We start from the raw sequence: 17,903 nt of genomic DNA, 5'->3' as shown, positions 1-17,903 counted from the left end.
ACAATTGTCCATTTACAGAGGTATTTCTCCCACCCAGCATGGGTATGTGTAAAAATACACCCCAAAACACATTGTACTACTTCTCCCGAGTATGGCGATACCACATGTGTGGCACTTTTTTGCACCCTAACTGCGCTAAAGGGCCCAAAGTCCAATGAGTACCTTTAGGATTTTACAGGTCATTTTGAGAAATTTCGTTTCAAGACTACTCCTCACGGTTTAGGGCCCCTAAAATGCCAGAGCAGTATAGGAACCCCACAAATGACCCCATTTTAGAAAGAAGACACCCCAAGGTATTCCGTTAGTAGTATGGCGAGTTCATAGAAGATTTTATTTTTTGTCACAAGTTAGCGGAAATTGATTTTAATTGTGTTTTTTCACAAAGTGTCATTTTCCGCTAACTTTTGACAAAAAATAAAATCTTCTATGAACTCACCATACTCCTAACGGAATACCTTGGGGTGTCTTCTTTCTAAAATAGGGTCATTTGTGGGGTTCCTATACTGCCCTGGCATTTTAGGGGCCCTAAACCGTGAGGAGTAGTCTTGAAACGAAATTTCTCAAAATGACCTGTGAAATCCTAAAGGTACTCATTGAACTTTGGACCCTTTAGCGCAGTTAGGGTGCAAAAAAGTGCCACACATGTGGTATCGCCGTACTCAGGAGAAGTAGTATAATGTGTTTTGTGGTGTATTTTTACACATACCCATGCTGAGTGGGAGAAAGATCTCTGTAAATGGACAATTGTGTGTAAAAAAAATTAACAAATTGTCATTTACAGAGATATTTCTCCCACCCAGCATGGGTATGTGTAAAAATACACCCCAAAACACATTATACTACTTCTCCTGAGTACGGCAATACCACATGTGTGGCACTTTTTTGCAGCCTAACTGCGCTAAGGGGTCCAAAGTCCAATGAGCACCTTTAGGCTTTACAGGGGTGCTTACAATTTAGCACCCCCCAAAATGTCAGGACAGTAAACACACCCCACAAATGACCCATTTTGGAAAGTAGACCCTTCAAGGTATTCAGAGAGGGGCATTGTGAGTCCGTGGCAGATTTCATTTTTTTTTGTCGCAAGTTAGAAGAAATGGAAACTTTTTTTTTTTTTTTTTTCTCACAAAGTGTCATTTTCCGCTTACTTGTGACAAAAAATAATATCTTCTATGAACTCACTATGCCTCTCAGTGAATACTTTGGGATGTCTTCTTTCCAAAATGGGGTCATTTGGGGGGTATTTATACTATCCTGGAATTCTAGCCCCTCATGAAACATGACAGGGGGTCAGAAAAGTCAGAGATGCTTGAAAATGGGAAAATTCACTTTTTGCACCATAGTTTGTAAACGCTATAACTTTTACCCAAACCAATAAATATACACTGAATGGGTTTTTTTTTATCAAAAACATGTTTGTCCACATTTTTCGCGCTGCATGTATACAGAAATTTTACTTTATTTGAAAAATGTCAGCACAGAAAGTTAAAAAAATCATTTTTTTGCCAAAATTCATGTCTTTTTTGATGAATATAATAAAAAGTAAAAATCGCAGGAGCAATCAAATAGCATCAAAAGAAAGCTTTATTAGTGACAAGAAAAGGAGCCAAAATTCATTTACGTGGTAGGTTGTATGAGCGAGCAATAAACCGTGAAAGCTGCAGTGGTCTGAATGGAAAAAAAGTGGCCGGTCCTTAAGGGGTAGAAAGCCCTAGGTCCTCAAGTGGTTAAGCCTGATGCTTTTAATGCCTCCAACTACCGTGCACAGGGCGTAATAATGTGACCCCACCAGCACAGATCTACACTAGACAGCTGAGCCGGCACAGATCTCTAAAGACAGCTGAGCTCCATACCTTTGTCAGGAGTTGATTTCTTTGGCTCCTGACCCATCAGTCACAGTGAGCCAATCACAGCGATCAGTTAAAAAAAAAAAAAAAAAAAAAAAAAATGTTGGTCCTTAAAGGATACCCGAAGTGGCATGTGACATTGTGAGATAGATATGGGTATGTACAGTGCCTAGCACACTAATAACTGTGCTGTGTTCCTTTTTTTCTTTCTCTGCCTGAAAGAGTTAAATATCAGGTATGTAAATGGCTGACTCAGTCCTGACTCAGACAGGAAGTGACTACAGTGTGACCCTCACTGATAAGAAATTCCAACTATAAAACACTTTCCTAGCAGAAAAGGGTTTCTGAGAGCAGGAAAGAGATAAAAAGGATAAATAGTTCATAGATTTTAGCTCTGGCATACTTCAATGAATGTGTCATTGAGTAAAAACAATAAAACAGTTAAAACTTAAAAAGTAGATTTAAACATAAAATAAAACTGTGGAATATCTTAAAAAGTCCTTTTTAGGAGAAGGAAGATAGATACAATCATTTATTTAATTTGTTTATTTTCGCTTCGGGTGTCCTTTAAGAGGCCAGAGCCACACGGTCAGCAACCAGTTAAATTATTTACACGCACATGTGAGCTAACCACTGGTGCAGGGTCATATTCCTGTACCACATAAAGAAGGGGTCGGCACTGAATTTACAGGTCGTATCTCATTGCTTCGATACCGTATATAGTGGATACTGGAACACTTCTGTAGGTTAATGTGAAAGCAATGCCCCCTGCAACACAAGGCAATGTGCCGGACACTGTGTGAAAGGGCTCTTAGTCTTCACAGTTATTCACTAATCCATTCAAATATGAATGTCAGAAATGACAGCTATTTAGTGATTGTAAGGCAACACTTCCACAGGTCTGTACCAGTATGGCATAGAACATTACTCCATATAAATGGCATGCAGTGTTATGGCATATAAACTTACAGTGAACTTTTGTGCTGTTCCTGTCAGGAGACAATGGGGGTTTGATTTCTTGTTCAATCTCTGCAAAAAAAAAAAAATTAAAAAAAAAAATGAAGAATCAGTATATAAGGATACAAAAAGGCAAAAACCAAACAATTTTACTTCTGGTTTCCTTTTTATAGTCAGACAACCCCTCATCGTCTGCCTTGTGACAACAAGCACCCTAATAACTCACTCAGGTAAGATCATAAGGGGCAGCAAAAATATTTTTTTTCCACAATAAATTTTTATTAAAGGTATACAGAGAAAATTTACATAATGAAAACAGGAGATATAGCCTTTTCCAAAGGTATACTGGGGTGGTACAGCAATGAGTTATGATAGTGTATATACACAATACATTTAATAATATCGAAAATAGAGGAACCAAACTTATAGCAAATTAGCATAGATGGTGATTGGTTAGGAAGGAGAGAAATGATATTCACATATTGCTAGCAGTCCTAGTCTAAGTCCAGCAAATCACTAACCCCTATGGGGAGGCTGGTTAGTCCTAAGACAACTAGCTGATGTGAGTAATTGGAGAAGAGGCTAACAGCCAACCAATTACACCGTGTAACACTTAAGGTGCATACACACGCACTACTGCCGGCAACTACGGGTCCGCCGGACCCTCCTGTTGGGCGGACGTTCAGCCGACAGTAGCACGTGTGTACGCGCTGTCGGCAGACTGATAAGGCTGTTTAGCCTTATCAGACTGCCTGACAGACTGTACACACGCACTACTGCCGCCGGAACGAACGTCCAGCGGGAGGGTCTGACGGACCCGTTGTTCATTGCCGTAGTGCTTTTAGGAGCAGCGGTGGATAGTGGGCTAATTTGGATAGCATATGAGCAGAAAAGAGAACCCCTTATAAACCCTGGACATGAGTATGTAGTGGTGGAATTGACAGAAATTATTAATTGTTACAGTATAGTGTATAACATCCAAATTGTTCATAATAAAGATGTGGTTAGATGCTGTATCAGTAGAGGATCAAAAACTACTACCTCATAGCAGGTAACTTAAACTACTAACTAGCTCTCTATCCTTTATCTTCAAGACCATAGGTATTAGAGGGATAATTTTCAAGAAAAATAACCCAGAGAGGTTAAAGTATTAAGTCCTATAACTTTAACCATACCTATATCTAGGATGCATAATGCTTAATCTGAGGGGCTTAGAGAAGATTCCATTATTCTGTTCCTTTTAAAGATTGCAAGTAATTCAGTAAAACATAGGTCTTCTGTTGATTTCCAATTACGTGTAATCAGATGTTGGGCAACCATAATTAAGTTACATATTTAATAATAATAATTCCTTTTTTTTGTATAATTCACAAAAATGGAGAAGCACCCATGCAAGAAGACCTCTGTGTGCCTTAGCTCATGGTCAGAGTACCTAGTGACCCAGTAACAAAAATTCCACAAAGCTGGCACCACCGAATGTAGTAAAAAAGCTCTTTATTCAAAAGTCATTAAAATGACAGTAATCAAAAAATGTAGCAATGGCGACAGCCCGCTGATTCGAACTTAACGTCCTTTTTCAAGCCATACTGCTATGCAGTGTGGCTTGACAAAGGACGACAAGTTCGAAACATCGGGCTGTCGCCATTGCTACATTTTTTGATTACTTACTGAATGTCATTTTAATGACGTTTGAATAAAGAGCTTTTTTTTACTACATTCGGTGGTGCCAGCTTTGTGGAATTTTTTTTTGTATGGCGCTTTTCTCCTGTCGGACTCAAAACGCTTATGAGGCAGCCACTAGAGCGCACTCAGTAGGCAGCAGCAGTGTTAGGGAGTCTCGCCCAAAGAACTCCTTACTGAATAGGTGCTGGTTTACTGAACAGGCAGAGACGAGATTTGAACCCAGGTCTCCTGTGTCAGAGGCGGAGCCCTTAACCATTACACTATCCAGCCACTGCTGGATATTTGTTTCTTGTATAGAGGATCTAGCTTTTCAATATCCAAAGTACAGCCATTGAGGAAGATAAACTGAAATCTGGGATATAATGACTTAAGGTATGATTTAAGAGTATTCCATGATTTAGACACTTTGGGACACTCCCAAAACATATGCAGCAAAGTGCCCGTGTGATTGCCACATTTCCAACAGGTAGGAGTATTGACCTTTGAAAATGAGGCAAGTTTCCGAGGTGTGAGGTACCAGCATGAAATAGTTTTGAGGAGTTGCTCACCATGAGATTGGCATCTTGAAAGCTTTGCAATAGTTATTTGTGCAGTTACTAATTTTTCAACTGAGATTTCAACTCTTGCGTCTACGGACCAGGCAACTGCATATTTGGATAGAAGGAATTTATGTGGAGTGTGTTAGGACATTGTTCCAAAAGGCAACGATACCTTGTATTGGTTTGGTCATGTTAAGCATTGTCACTACATGATCATTTCATTCAGGTATGGTAATCTGTTTGGATATGAAGGGAGAATTTAGAGGCTAGCGTTAGTGAGGATTGATTAGTTCATTCTTTAAGAGATAGGAAATCACCAGAATTGTATAAATCATTGAGATTTTTATAACCTAATGTTTTGAAAGAAGTTAGATGCATATTTGGAATCATAATTTGTAAGGCTGATAAAGGGATAATAGGGTGTAGTAAGGAATCTGAGGGGGGAGGAGGATGTTTCAAGAAGTATTCCCAGGACAATAAGGAGGCCTGTATTGTGGGTAACTCATGTTTAGGAGGTTTGTGACCTAAAACCATACTAGATAAATCCCTAGGACAAGATTGTAGAAGATCATATCCTAGCAATACCCATCTTTTGCTGATCGTTTTGGACCAACAATATTTAACAAACTCCAGATTACATGCGTGATAGTATATCTCAACGTTTGGAATACCCAGACCTTTTCATTTGGATAGTCATTAAATTATGGGCCATGCGAGGTGGCAGCAAAAATATTAAACACTCGCACCACTCAAACAGAGGAAAGGGCAGAAGTGAGGTAGAACGAGCCCCTGATGAGCACCTGCGGATGAAATGCAGATGTAGCTTGTTGTGTGGTTGGGACTGCAATTAAACCTGTGAGCTACCCTTGGATGGTACATGTGTTTTTTCCACCTTGAAGTTGCTGATCCTTCACTATGGAGCACATCCTCAGAGCACAGTACAAGTCACTCTGGACGTTGTAAGTAGAGAGAGAAACTTCCACTCTTGCTACACCTATCATACCAATTAGCGACTACCAAACTACTGCTTTATCTACATTCGTTTCATTTAAAAAAAAAAAAAAAATTTAATCAGCCTCAAAATGCTCCTAATTAAGTAAAATTACATGATGATTACATTAATTGCATGATTTTTTTCTGTCCTTATGTCGGTCGCCCTGGCAGCTCACAAGGACTATGGCAGGGGGAGGGGCAGTATTAGCAATAAACAAATACACACAGGTGTTCAATAACACTGTCCACCAGCAGGTGGCGCTCATTCTGTAAACCACCACAACGCTCTCTTAAAGTGCATCCAAGATAAACTTTTACTCATTGCAGAACTGTGTTCCTTACATATAGTTTATAGGGCATTTCTCAAGCCAAATACTTATTTTTTTGTTTTAATACTCCAATTCCCTATAAACTAAACAAGCTTCGCCCACAGCTCAAAGTGCCTTGACACTCCACGTAGCAAGGGCTTATGGGAGCTCAGTCTCGGCAGGAGGAGGAGGTTACTAGCCAGAGATTTCAGAGGCAGAGGGGAGGAGGTGGAGGAGGGAGCAGGAGAGGAGAGTGAGCTGAGGGCTGGAGATGCAGTTGCAGCTTGCCTGTGTGTAATGTGACAAACAAAACATGGCCGCTGTCATTGTTGAAGCTGTTTGCAGCTAGATTTGCGGTGTAAACGATCTAAACTTTAAATAAGATCTATAGACAAGTTACTTGTCATAGTTAGTTTTTCATTTCGGATGCACTTTAACAGAATTGTCTGGCATGTACAACAGCCCCTTGGAAAGAGCCCAGTGCTTGTTATACAAATATACAAGTTTCTTTTTACCCTATATACAGGTCTTGTGGCTAAAATATGTATACTAATGTCATTACTAATAAAGTTGCTGTAACTGTTCACAGTTTTGAAAAATGACTCCTCTGGGCAGTTGTATATTTCTATAACAAGGACAGAGTCCTCTTCTGGGGACAATTGTACATGCTACCAGTTATCTCTATTGGGCGCATATTATTGGAATGAGAATCTATAGATTCCCCAATAAATTCACTTCACTGATGACTCTTGCTCTCATTTCCAACTGTCACTATTCTTTCCTGTAAGGCACCACCATACACTCCACTGACATGTACTGGATTGGTCTGGAGACTTAAAGTGGACCTGAAATCTTGCAGAGGGCATAAGCAAAACCGAGAAATGCACCCTGCATGTATTTAGTGAGTTTAGTCTGTGTTTCATTCCCCCTCATTTGTGTCTAATCACAAGTTGTAGTTGATCTCTTCTCCCCTGTGTCACCTGACTGCCACGGCAGAAATGGCAAATAAGCTCATTTGAACACACAGGATGCTAACAATATGTCTGCTTACATTAAAGCAGGAAGTAGACACACTGCAGATCGTTACATAGTTATTTGGGTAGAAAAAAAGACACGCATCCATTGATCTATTGCAGGGTTTGTCTCTGCTGTAACAAAGAAATGTTTTTCTTTAAAAGTTATTATGCTGTTGTGTAGGTTTTAAAGCAGAGAGGAAGCTCTGAGTTTGGGTCTGCTTTAATTCACATGAAACTCTTAAGTAGCCCAACAATTCACTCGGATGGTTCACATTCTCTCCTCCGCTCATTAGACAACCTTAACCAGCAGGAATGTACCAGGGATCTCTGGAAAGCAATACTTACTCCTGAAGCACATTTTCCTCCTTTTGAAGTTGAGGACTGTGATGTTTTTGGCAGGACTGACTGTTACGTTGAGCTGCATGACTAAGACGACCTCAGTGTCCATCTTCCCAGAGCAGAAGAGATCCACTCTAAACACTGCCAGAAAGATAAAGAAACAGTGGCATGAATTATACAATCCCGATAATACAAGAAAGTCACCAAACCATAGTTTTCAGGTCTTACAGCAGCACTTTATAAAGTTACAGTCTCCAAACCCAACATCCTAAACAAAGTTTTAGTAAAACACAACAACAAAAACTTTTAAGCGAACTCCAGATGAGAGTTATATGGAGGCTGCCATATTTATTTCCTTTTAAGGAATACGAGTTGCCTGGCTGCCCAGTGCTGATCCTCTGCCTCTAACACTTTTAGCCATAGACCCTGAACAAGTATATGTAGATCAATCAGGAGGCTGTAGCTAGTACAGTAAAGAGAAAAGAAAAAAACCGCAGGGGTACCAGGAGCCCTTATGGTGTATTATCTTCACGTAAGTAGAATAAAAAATAAGAGTAAATTATACTCACAAGTGTAGGTTGCTTGACCCACTACTTGGCGCTCTGGCATTCCGTATGCTCTCCTAAGCACCTGTACTTGACCTGAGGAAGCGGTTTAAGCCGCGAAACGCGTTGTCTATAGTGCCAAATAATAAAAAACTTTTCAACTCTTTAACAAGTGGAGTTTCTGTACAAAAAGCAATCACTGAAATACTACAAAGGGCGCCTCCTATCCTCCTCGTAAAGCGATATGTAGATCAAGTATTTATATTGTCAGAACTGACAGATTAGCTGCATGCTTGTTTGTGGTGTTATTTAGAAACCACTGCATCCAAATGAGCAGCAAGGCTGCCAGGCAACTGGTATTGTTTAAAAGGAAATAAATATGCCAGTCTCCATATAACTCAACTTGGGTTCTCTTTAAATATTTAAATTGAAATGTTGATCTTGAAGTCGCAGTGATTCCTATGTTATTTAGCAAACCCTAGCGATTTAGAAAAAACGCTAGCGATTTGGGGCGATTCAGCATCGCAATTGCCGCAAGTGGAAAATTGCCCTAACTCCCTATTGCCCGAAGTGCGAAATGTGTTGCAAGAAAGTGGAGTAATTCCCAATAAAGTGTGTAATCTGTTAGGCAAGCAGACCAAAGAGAAAAGTAGTTCCCTAAGAACCGCACCACTCACATCAATAATGGATAATCAACAACCTTTATTCAGTATACAAAATATAAAAACACACTAAAAACAATAGATCATGAGGCACATGGTAATAATGATAATTCCACTTAATAATTCATGTAACCACAATGCCTGTAAACTGCCTCCTCAATTAATACAGGAGAGTGAACTAATACAATACATGTGTCTATAAATAACAAGAGTCAAGGAACCCCTGACAAGCTAACAGCAGAATATGTGCAAAATAGTGCTAAAAGTGGATAAAAGTGCATAGTGCAAAACGAGGATGGGAAACAGATTTCACCCATTCAGATAAAGTTAGGTAAGACAATAGTGTATTCGTAAACCAGAGTTAGACAGATGGTATCGTGCTGGAAGGTGTAAAGAGAATGCGCAGCTTCGACAGTCGAAGCTGCGCATTCAGGCAGCGAATCGCGACGGCGTCTGTGAGGCACCCCATGCCCTTGCCTGCCATTCCTACTCCTGGTAAGCTTCAGCCCATATTTTTCTCTTTACACCTTCCAGCACGATACCATCTGTCTAACTCTGGTTTACGAATACACTATTGTCTTACCTAACTTTATCTGAATGGGTGAAATCTGTTTCCCATCCTTGTTTTGCACTATGCACTTTTATCCACTTTTAGCACTATTTTGCACATATTCTGCTGTTAGCTTGTCAGGGGTTCCTTGACTCTTGTTATTTATAGACACATGTATTGTATTAGTTCACTCTCCTGTATTAATTGAGGAGGCAGTTTACAGGCATTGTGGTTACATGAATTATTAAGTGGAATTATCATTATTACCATGTGCCTCATGATCTATTGTTTTTAGTGTGTTTTTATATTTTGTATACTGAATAAAGGTTGTTGATTATCCATTATTGATGTGAGTGGTGCGGTTCTTAGGGAACTACTTTTCTCTTTGGTCTGCATAGCTATTTCTGGTTCCTTTCTGCACGCTCTGGTATTTACCCATATTTATGGTAGAGTGGATGGTGCTTGCCCGACTTGTGTGTGTTAATCTGTTAGGCAAGTCCACCACTGCCTCCCATTTTTAAGCGTTTTTTAGTGAATTGTATTACTTTGGGGCACCTCGGTTCATCCTACTTCAGTCCACCCATTTAACTGGCTCAGGACCACCGACAGTTAGGGCTGGTTCAGACGGGCGTTTTTGTGGCGTTTAACGCAGCGTTTCAGACGCAGCGTTTTTTGGGATCTACTGCCATCCCATGCAAGTGAATGGGAGCGTTTAGAGCTGGCTTTTGCAGGCTTTCATGAAAGCCTGGCAGTAGATCCCAGCGTTGCGTCTAGTCTCAAAAGCAACATGCTGCTTTCAGAGGCAGTAAACGCCAGGAAACAATAGCAGAGACAAGAACTGCTAGCCTTGAACGCTTTTCAAAAGCTTTCAAAAGCTAGCTTTTAAACGCTGGCGTTTAAACGCTGGCGTTTGAACGCAATGCCAAGCAAAAGCTCAGCAGACGCCCGTGTGAACCAGCCCTTAAAAGCTACGCCGCACTTGTGGCTGCCTATGCCTGATGCAGCATCGTTCTACCGCCGGCAGGCTCCCGTGCACGGGACAGTGGAATTCTGTACATCTGTACGGAGCAGTTTTCCATGGCTCCTGACCACATGTTCACTGTAAGCCAATCACAGTGATCAATCAGGAAGCGTAAAAAACCATGAGCTTGTTAGTCCCAAATGGGTAAAAGTAAACGGGTCTCATCTTGTTTATTTTATTCTCATATGCCTGGCAGAGGCAGTGACATCCAGATATCATTGTACTTTCCTCAAAAAACATTGAATGTGTATTTGACCAAACATGTGGCGATGTAATCAATGAAAAAGCAGAGCTCTTTACATCTTCGGATTCCTAATACAATGATGCTTATAGTTAGAATATGTTTGTTAAAATTAATACAAAATGTGCTTTGGGAAACCACATCTAGCAGTTCTACAATTGTGGTACACAAAATTTCAGTTATAGTCAATATTCTTGAAGAGGAAAAGGATGCAATCATAATTCAACACTAGGTGGCACACTTGTAAAGGTAAAGTTGAATCTAAAAACAGCAGGATTTCTTTTTTTATACATACAGTGTATATATCTGCTGCAAGGAAGGTACAACACTTGCAGGACATTTAAAAATAATGTATATACTCTAGCAATATAAGTCTAAAAATGTAGGTCACACTTATTAAATAAAAGTATAGGCGTCGACTTATACATGAGTCACAGGCAACACTGAGTACACTGAGTAATGTGTGTACTAATAGTGACATTACCATTTTCAGAAATTTACCAAGTGGTAAGAGACACATTCTTGATAATGGAAATGCCAAGAAAACACAGGTCTGAAAGTCCTGGCAGTGACAATCAACAAGGGGGTCTGGAGGAATTATTGGTTGCATTGGTTGGTATTATTGGTACAGGAATGGCTGCAGTACTGTATGTAGTGCAGTCATTAACTCCTCCTGGTCCTTCCTGGGCCACAAGTGCAGCTATTAATGTTGCTGGGTAGACTTATACTAGACTCAATAAAAAATCCAGCTTTAGGGGGTCAAATATTGCAGTCGACTTATACACGAGGACTAAAATACACACACACAGGGAATAATTTGTGCACATATTTATACTGAAGCTAACGTCCCCCTTTGCTGTACCTGTTTTGAATGCATGTTGTGTATTTTAGTCCACAATTGTGGAGCTCTGCACGTCTATTGCAGGTAGTCAATTCGGGTGCAGCCTCTGGAAGCGCTGCCAATGTCTCCTGCTGCACAAAACTCCATGTAAGTATACTTATGGCTAGCTGCATCCATGTGCATCAATTTGCATTCAAATTATAGATTAGGACTAGTACATGATTTGCATCTGATTTGCATTCAAGGCATGTATTTAGCCCTGTGGGGCTCTGCATGCCTCTGTTGGTCTACAATTCAGTTGCAGCCTCTGAGCGCTGTCATTTGTTTGATAGCTTGCACTGGTGGCCGGCATCCCCTGATTACATCTCCCGATCGCCCGCTAAATACATTATCCAGCCAGGATCCAACGATCGGCGCAGCCTCCCCGGACAACTCCGCTCTTCTCTGTGGGGAGGATCGAACACGTCGTCGGCGACGTCATGCGCAGACCCAATCATCCCCATAGAGAGGACCGGAGATATGCAGGGAGGCTGCGCGATTGCTGGATCCAGGGGGGTAATGTATTTAGTGGGCGATCGGGTGGATCAAAAGTAATCGGGGGATGCCGGGCCACCACTGCTAGCTAGCCTAGTGCTAGCTGAAGCTATTACAGCTATGCAAGCTCTAAAAATTATACTGGGGGACTCCCGGGGACAGCCGGCGGTATGCCCGACACAGTGTCGGGCATACCGCTAAGGTTAATTCAATTGAACTGGATAGCAGGCATTTGGTTGATCGTTCAGTCGTGGAATTGGACCATTAATGGGCACCTTAAGACAGGAGGATCAAACTGGAGGAGTTTCTTGTTAAATCTATTTTTATTGTAATAAAAAGTATGAACAGAATAAACATGGCATGTATTCAAACAAAGGAAAGATGATACAGAATGTTCAGACAGCTTGTTTAACAACAGTAGTAGGAATATAGCAAGTGAGACCAATCATACATAGTAAGCATGGCTTGGCGTGTCAGAGCAAAGAGAGGGAGAATAAGGAAGATGAGAGCAGTGAGGAATATGAGGAGGGTATGGGGACTGTAGCCTTCTTCAGGCCACCCTGTACAGAAAAGAGAAGAAAAGTAAGAAGGAAAAAAAGATCAGAAGAGAAAGAAAGAGCCAGAACTAACAAAACAAATAAGGATCCTCAGATTATAGTGAAAAAAAATAACTGGAAACAAAGCATCACATGACAACATTTGACAGTTTCATTTAACAGCTGAATGCAGATTGGTTGCTCTAGGCAATTCCTCTATTTGTGCTCCTTTTTTTTCTTTGAGAATGTCTGTCTCAATGTTCATGACTCATCTCGTGTTTACTTAGTGATTTGTGGCATATATTCCATACAGGTAGCATGACTCAAGATGGTTGAGATTGAGACTTACCTGATAAAAAACGAGGAACATCCCCTTGTAGTGAGATATTGGTCTGTGGAGAGTCCATTGCTACAGGGTTGTCCACAAGAAACCCCAATCTGTATTCCAACTGCAGAAAAAAAACAAAACAGGAGGACACATTTATTAAAGAGTAACTAACCTGCTAGCAAAATCACAGACAGGGTCTTCCCGCCAGTACCTGCTGTGAAGAGTGGTGCACAAGTCATTTTATCATGTAGGTCTATTTGACACTACAGAGTTGCATTTGTGAAAACGCATATACACTTGTGGTGCTTTCCTTTGGCGCACATTTACATTTTTATTTGAATGAGCATTCTTAACCCGACCTGCTCTGAATGCGGGGAGAGGGGAATGTTAGATACCATTGTAGCGGAAAGCCACAGGATGCTCCAGAGGCATAGCCGACGCCCACGATCCCTCCCCCTCTTACTGGCCACAATCCCCTCCAGGTATGAGCGTGGCCGCACTGTGGAGCTGGCAGCAGGGCTTGCACCTGCCCAGTAGCCCATAGCCACTTGTGCACGGAGGAAAATGCCATGCATTAGTGGCTGCATGCCACTGCGCATATGCGGGAGTTACTTTGCACCTGTGTCCGTACACACAGGGAGGCGCCACCAACATTCAATTCATGTTAAATATATATATTAAAAAAAAAAAAAAGTCTCAGTAGACAGCAGAGGGGTGTAGGAAGATCGGAGAAGTCTCTGGACTATCCCCAGACTTCCCTCTACTAAGGTACATAACTTCCTTTCTGTCTCTCTTCAGGTACCCTGAAAACAACCAGTCACTCACAAACTTATAAACGTGAACTAATGAAATGAGGAATTTTTAAAAGCAAAACTGAAAATATAATGCACATAGTGTGTCAATGTAACTTTGTAGTAAGTCCATGCATATGAATTCAAGGTTATATTCTGAAACCGCGGCATTTAATGAATCCACAGTAAATATTTCTGATAATCTTTCCTTCACTCTACACAGCCACAGTAGCTGTGGAGCCAGATGCATAAAGTCACTACAGGGTATATAAGTGAAAAGTGTTCAAATGATACATCAGGGTGTCTTGTTTGTATACATGTTGGGCTATTTCTCTGCAGTAAGCTGGGCAAAAGATTATTATGTTTTTACATCTCTTCTGAAAAAAAAAAAAAAAAAGTTGTCTGGGTATGAACACTAAATGTAATCTGGGCATAAATCTAACTTCTGAGTCAGAACATACAGGAGCCTTTAGGCCTGACTGGAATTTTTTCCATAAAGGCCACCTGAAGTGAGGGGGATATGGAGGCGGACAGATTTCTTTCCAAATACCAGTTGCCTGGCTAGCCTGCTGATCCTCTGCCTCTAAGGACCCATTCACACTAGGGCGATTAGCAGGCGATTCCCGCTAATAGCCAAAGCGCTTTTTAAAGCGCTAGCGCAATTATAACCATATGGCAGTGATCTCACTGCTGCGATTGCGGGCATTTTGTGATTAATGGCAATCGCAAAACGTGTTGCCTGCAGCATTTTCTCAGGATTCCGAAGCACTCGCAATACAGTGCTTAAAGGGAAGGTTCAGGGAGGGGATTCAAAAAATAAAAATAAATTTCCACTTACCTGGGGCTTCCTCCAGCCCGTGGCAGGCAGGAGGTGCCCTCGCCGCCGCTCCGCAGGCTCCCGGTGGTCTCCGGTGCCCGACCCGACCTGGCTAGGCCGGCTGCCAGGATCGGGCTCTTCTGCGCTCCATTTCCTGGGACTTCTGCGTCCCACGACGGCGCGCTGACGTCATCGGACGTCCGCCGGGCTGTACTGCGCATGCGCAGTAGTTCTGCGCATGCGCAGTACAGTCCGGCGGACGTCCGATGACGTCAGCGCGCCGGCATGGGACGCAGAAGTCCCAGGAAAATGGAGCGCAGAAGAGCCCGACCTGGCAGCCGGCCTGGCCAGGTCAGGTCGGGCACCGGAGACCACCGGGAGCCTGCGGAGCGGCGGCGAGGGCACCTCCTGCCTGCCACGGGCTGGAGGAAGCCCCAGGTAAGTGGAAATTTAGTTTTATTTTTTGAATCCCCTCCCTGAACCTTCCCTTTAAAAAAGTGCTGATGGTGATCGTTGGGAATCACATGAGTGTACAGTGATTTTACATTGCTAACAGTGGTAAAATCACCAGCGCAACACCTTTGCCACTTTCAAGTGTGAATGGGCCCTAAAACTTGCAGCCATATACCCTGAACAAGCGTGCAGATAAGAGGTTTCTATCAAAAATCTGGCAAGATTAGCTGCATGTTTGTTTAAGGTTTGTGATTTAGACACTACTGCAGCAAAATGGATCAGTAGGATAGCCTAGCAATTGATATTGTTTAAAAGGAAATAAATTTGTCAGCCACCATATCCCTCTCACTTCAAGCTACTAACATACAGTATGACATTAACAGAATGGGATTTCACTAAATATACATACCTTAGATTTGGAGTGCCAGCTGAAATGGAGGCTGCTTGTCTCGGTGGGAACGAGCAGGTTAAAGGAGAGCGCGTAGTGATTGACGATATCATTCCTGACATAATATAGCTCAGCGTCAAGGCCTAGAGGAGGGAGAAACATCAATTATTTAACATGCATAACTCAAAGGTTCAGAGCTACTTCACAGGGAGATTTGTAGCAGCCATGAACCTCTCTTTCTGCAGTTGCTAATGTTCTTTAATGCGACTGCTGATAACTATGTTGCATTAGCAAAAACGTGTAGCTGCTGTGAGGAGGTGCAGCCAGGTACAGATCTCTGCCACAGATCGGCTCGTCTGATATGCCACTAACAAATGGTGCGTTCCAAGCTCTCATAACAACACAAAGCACTGAAATGGCATTTAGAAAGGATCTGTGACAATAAATATTGTCAACCTTCTACAGTGTTGAAGCTAGCCCATCATTACAAACACAGTTTACAACCTACACATTTTTGTCTTAGTTACAAAAAGCATCTTTTCCTGGTTACGAAGAGTAAAGTTAGTGTTTCAAACTTTAAAGCAAACATGAACTGAAAATCTCAAAGAGATAACTGTATGAGTTGCTGCAATGACAGAAGCGTGTTTAGCTGTATGAGTTGTAAGCAATGACAGAAGTGTGCTAACCAGCCACGTCAGTGTGATGTAAAATATGGTTCTTTCAGCTACCAACAAAAGCAAACTACTTTTGAACTTTTCAAAGTGCATCAAAATTGGTTTGGATTCTATGTTCAAGAGAGCTGAGGCTGCATTCAATCGCCTCATTTGCATATTGACTGCAATAAAACAAGACGAAAACAAATCAAATAAATGGTGAACACATTCACTGCATACTTTAAATATTAAACACAGGTGACCCCCGGTGGTGTAGTGGCCTGGAACCCACTAGGAGCGATTTTCTGAGCGCTTTGTGATTTGAACAGGTCTTGCTAATGTAATGCTATGGATCTGATCCCACTTGAGTGATGTGATTTTATAAAAATCCCCCATAGCATTGCATTAGCAAGAGCTTTTTCAAATCACTAGCGATTAGAAAAGGCTTCTAGTGGGTTTGAGCCCTCATCTTGCTTTGCTGGGTCCCCAGTTCACATCTGAACCAAGACACTATCTGCATAAAGTGTGTTTTCCCCATGTCGGCGAGGGTTTACTCTGGGCCTCCAGTTTCCTCCCACATCCCCAAAACATGTTAAGCCAATTGCCTCCCCTGGGCAAGACATTTAAAAATAGCGCCTGGTCAAAGGGCGCCCCATTGAAAGTAGTATAATTGTTCGTATTAATGGTGCTAGGTGTATAAAATGGGCACCTGGTTAGTTCTAGTTAGAGATTACGAATTTATAACAGTATTAGCAGATACTGATTTACAGCTGTTCTAATCAGTGGCTTTAAAGACGTAAATTACTGCTTTATAGGCACTGTAGGCAGGATAATTAGCGGCTTCATAGATGCTTAGGTAAATTTCGGCATAAAGGAAGCTGTAGTGAGTGGTTTAAAAATGACTTGATAGCCTGTGAAGGTTAGTGTTAGGAGTAAATGGGGGGAGGTTAGTGTTAGGCATAGGCAGGTGGATGGTTAGTGTTAGGTGTAGTTAGGAGGATGGTTAGCGTTAGGCATAGACAGGTCGGGGTTCATGTGAGAATTAAGGTACAGGAGGGCATAGTAGAATAGCCGCATAATTAGCAATATTCTATCGGGAAAGTAGAATATAGGTAAAAATACCAATATTTTACCGCTTTTCCTGATGCCCATTTTACTAGAAACAGTAACAGAGGTTACAGTGGGGGGACAGTAGAATATCAGTATTACAACCAATATTCTAAGGCATTTCCTGGCACCCATTTACCCACATATCCAGTGCCCTTCCTTTATGTACACAGGCCAGGATAGGACGAGAACACATGGTAAGGATTAAACTGGGAGCTCCTCTGACAATTAAGGACATTACTATATACTCTGTATAGCATTGCAGAAGTCAGAAAGGGGAAAATAAACCAGTTACACATGGTAAAGAAACAGCAACAGTACTTTTAAAGAGGAGCTGTCAGCCATACGATCTCCGAAAACCCCCCACATATATAAGTACAGTTTATTCCGGCGTATAAGAGGACACCCCAAATTTTCCAGTTAAAATATAGAGTTTGGGATATACTCGCCGTATAAGACTACCCCTCTTCCAACACACACCAAATAAACATAAAAAAAACATCATATACTGGTGCTATGTATGAACAGATACTGGTGTTGTCAGGGCTGGATTTGTACTTCTTACTGCCCAAGGCCGACTTTTACCAGCCGCCCCTAACCACTCAGTATCCTACCACAATTGGACAGTGGTTGGAGTGGGCAATGCGTAAAAGTCCCATACCCACTGCAGTCTGCATGGTAAAGTGACGTGGATTACCACTGGCCAATCAATAACCAGGAAATGGGGAATATGATAGGCTGCCTTCTGTATTCTGTA

The 17,903-nt window shown here is 41.7% G+C and overlaps 1 protein-coding gene across 2 annotated transcripts in view; it reads right to left on the bottom strand.

The window, feature by feature from the left end:
• The window catches only part of RYK (receptor like tyrosine kinase), a 217,566-nt gene that overhangs the window by 124,499 nt on the left and 75,164 nt on the right, over positions 1–17,903 (bottom strand). For both annotated transcript variants that reach the window (XM_068280423.1, XM_068280424.1), the window contains exons 2-5: positions 15,408–15,529; positions 12,959–13,058; positions 7,686–7,820; positions 2,814–2,873 (exon numbers count right to left, since the gene is read on the bottom strand). In XM_068280423.1, coding sequence (XP_068136524.1) covers positions 2,814–2,873; positions 7,686–7,820; positions 12,959–13,058; positions 15,408–15,529 — 417 coding nt within the window. The remainder of the gene's footprint in view (positions 1–2,813; positions 2,874–7,685; positions 7,821–12,958; positions 13,059–15,407; positions 15,530–17,903) is intronic.

Source organism: Hyperolius riggenbachi, chromosome 4 (assembly GCF_040937935.1).
Source record: "Hyperolius riggenbachi isolate aHypRig1 chromosome 4, aHypRig1.pri, whole genome shotgun sequence".
Taxonomy (NCBI): domain Eukaryota; kingdom Metazoa; phylum Chordata; class Amphibia; order Anura; family Hyperoliidae; genus Hyperolius; species Hyperolius riggenbachi.
The sequence above is the reverse complement of the archived record's forward strand: the minus strand, read 5'-3'. Positions and strand labels throughout refer to the sequence as shown.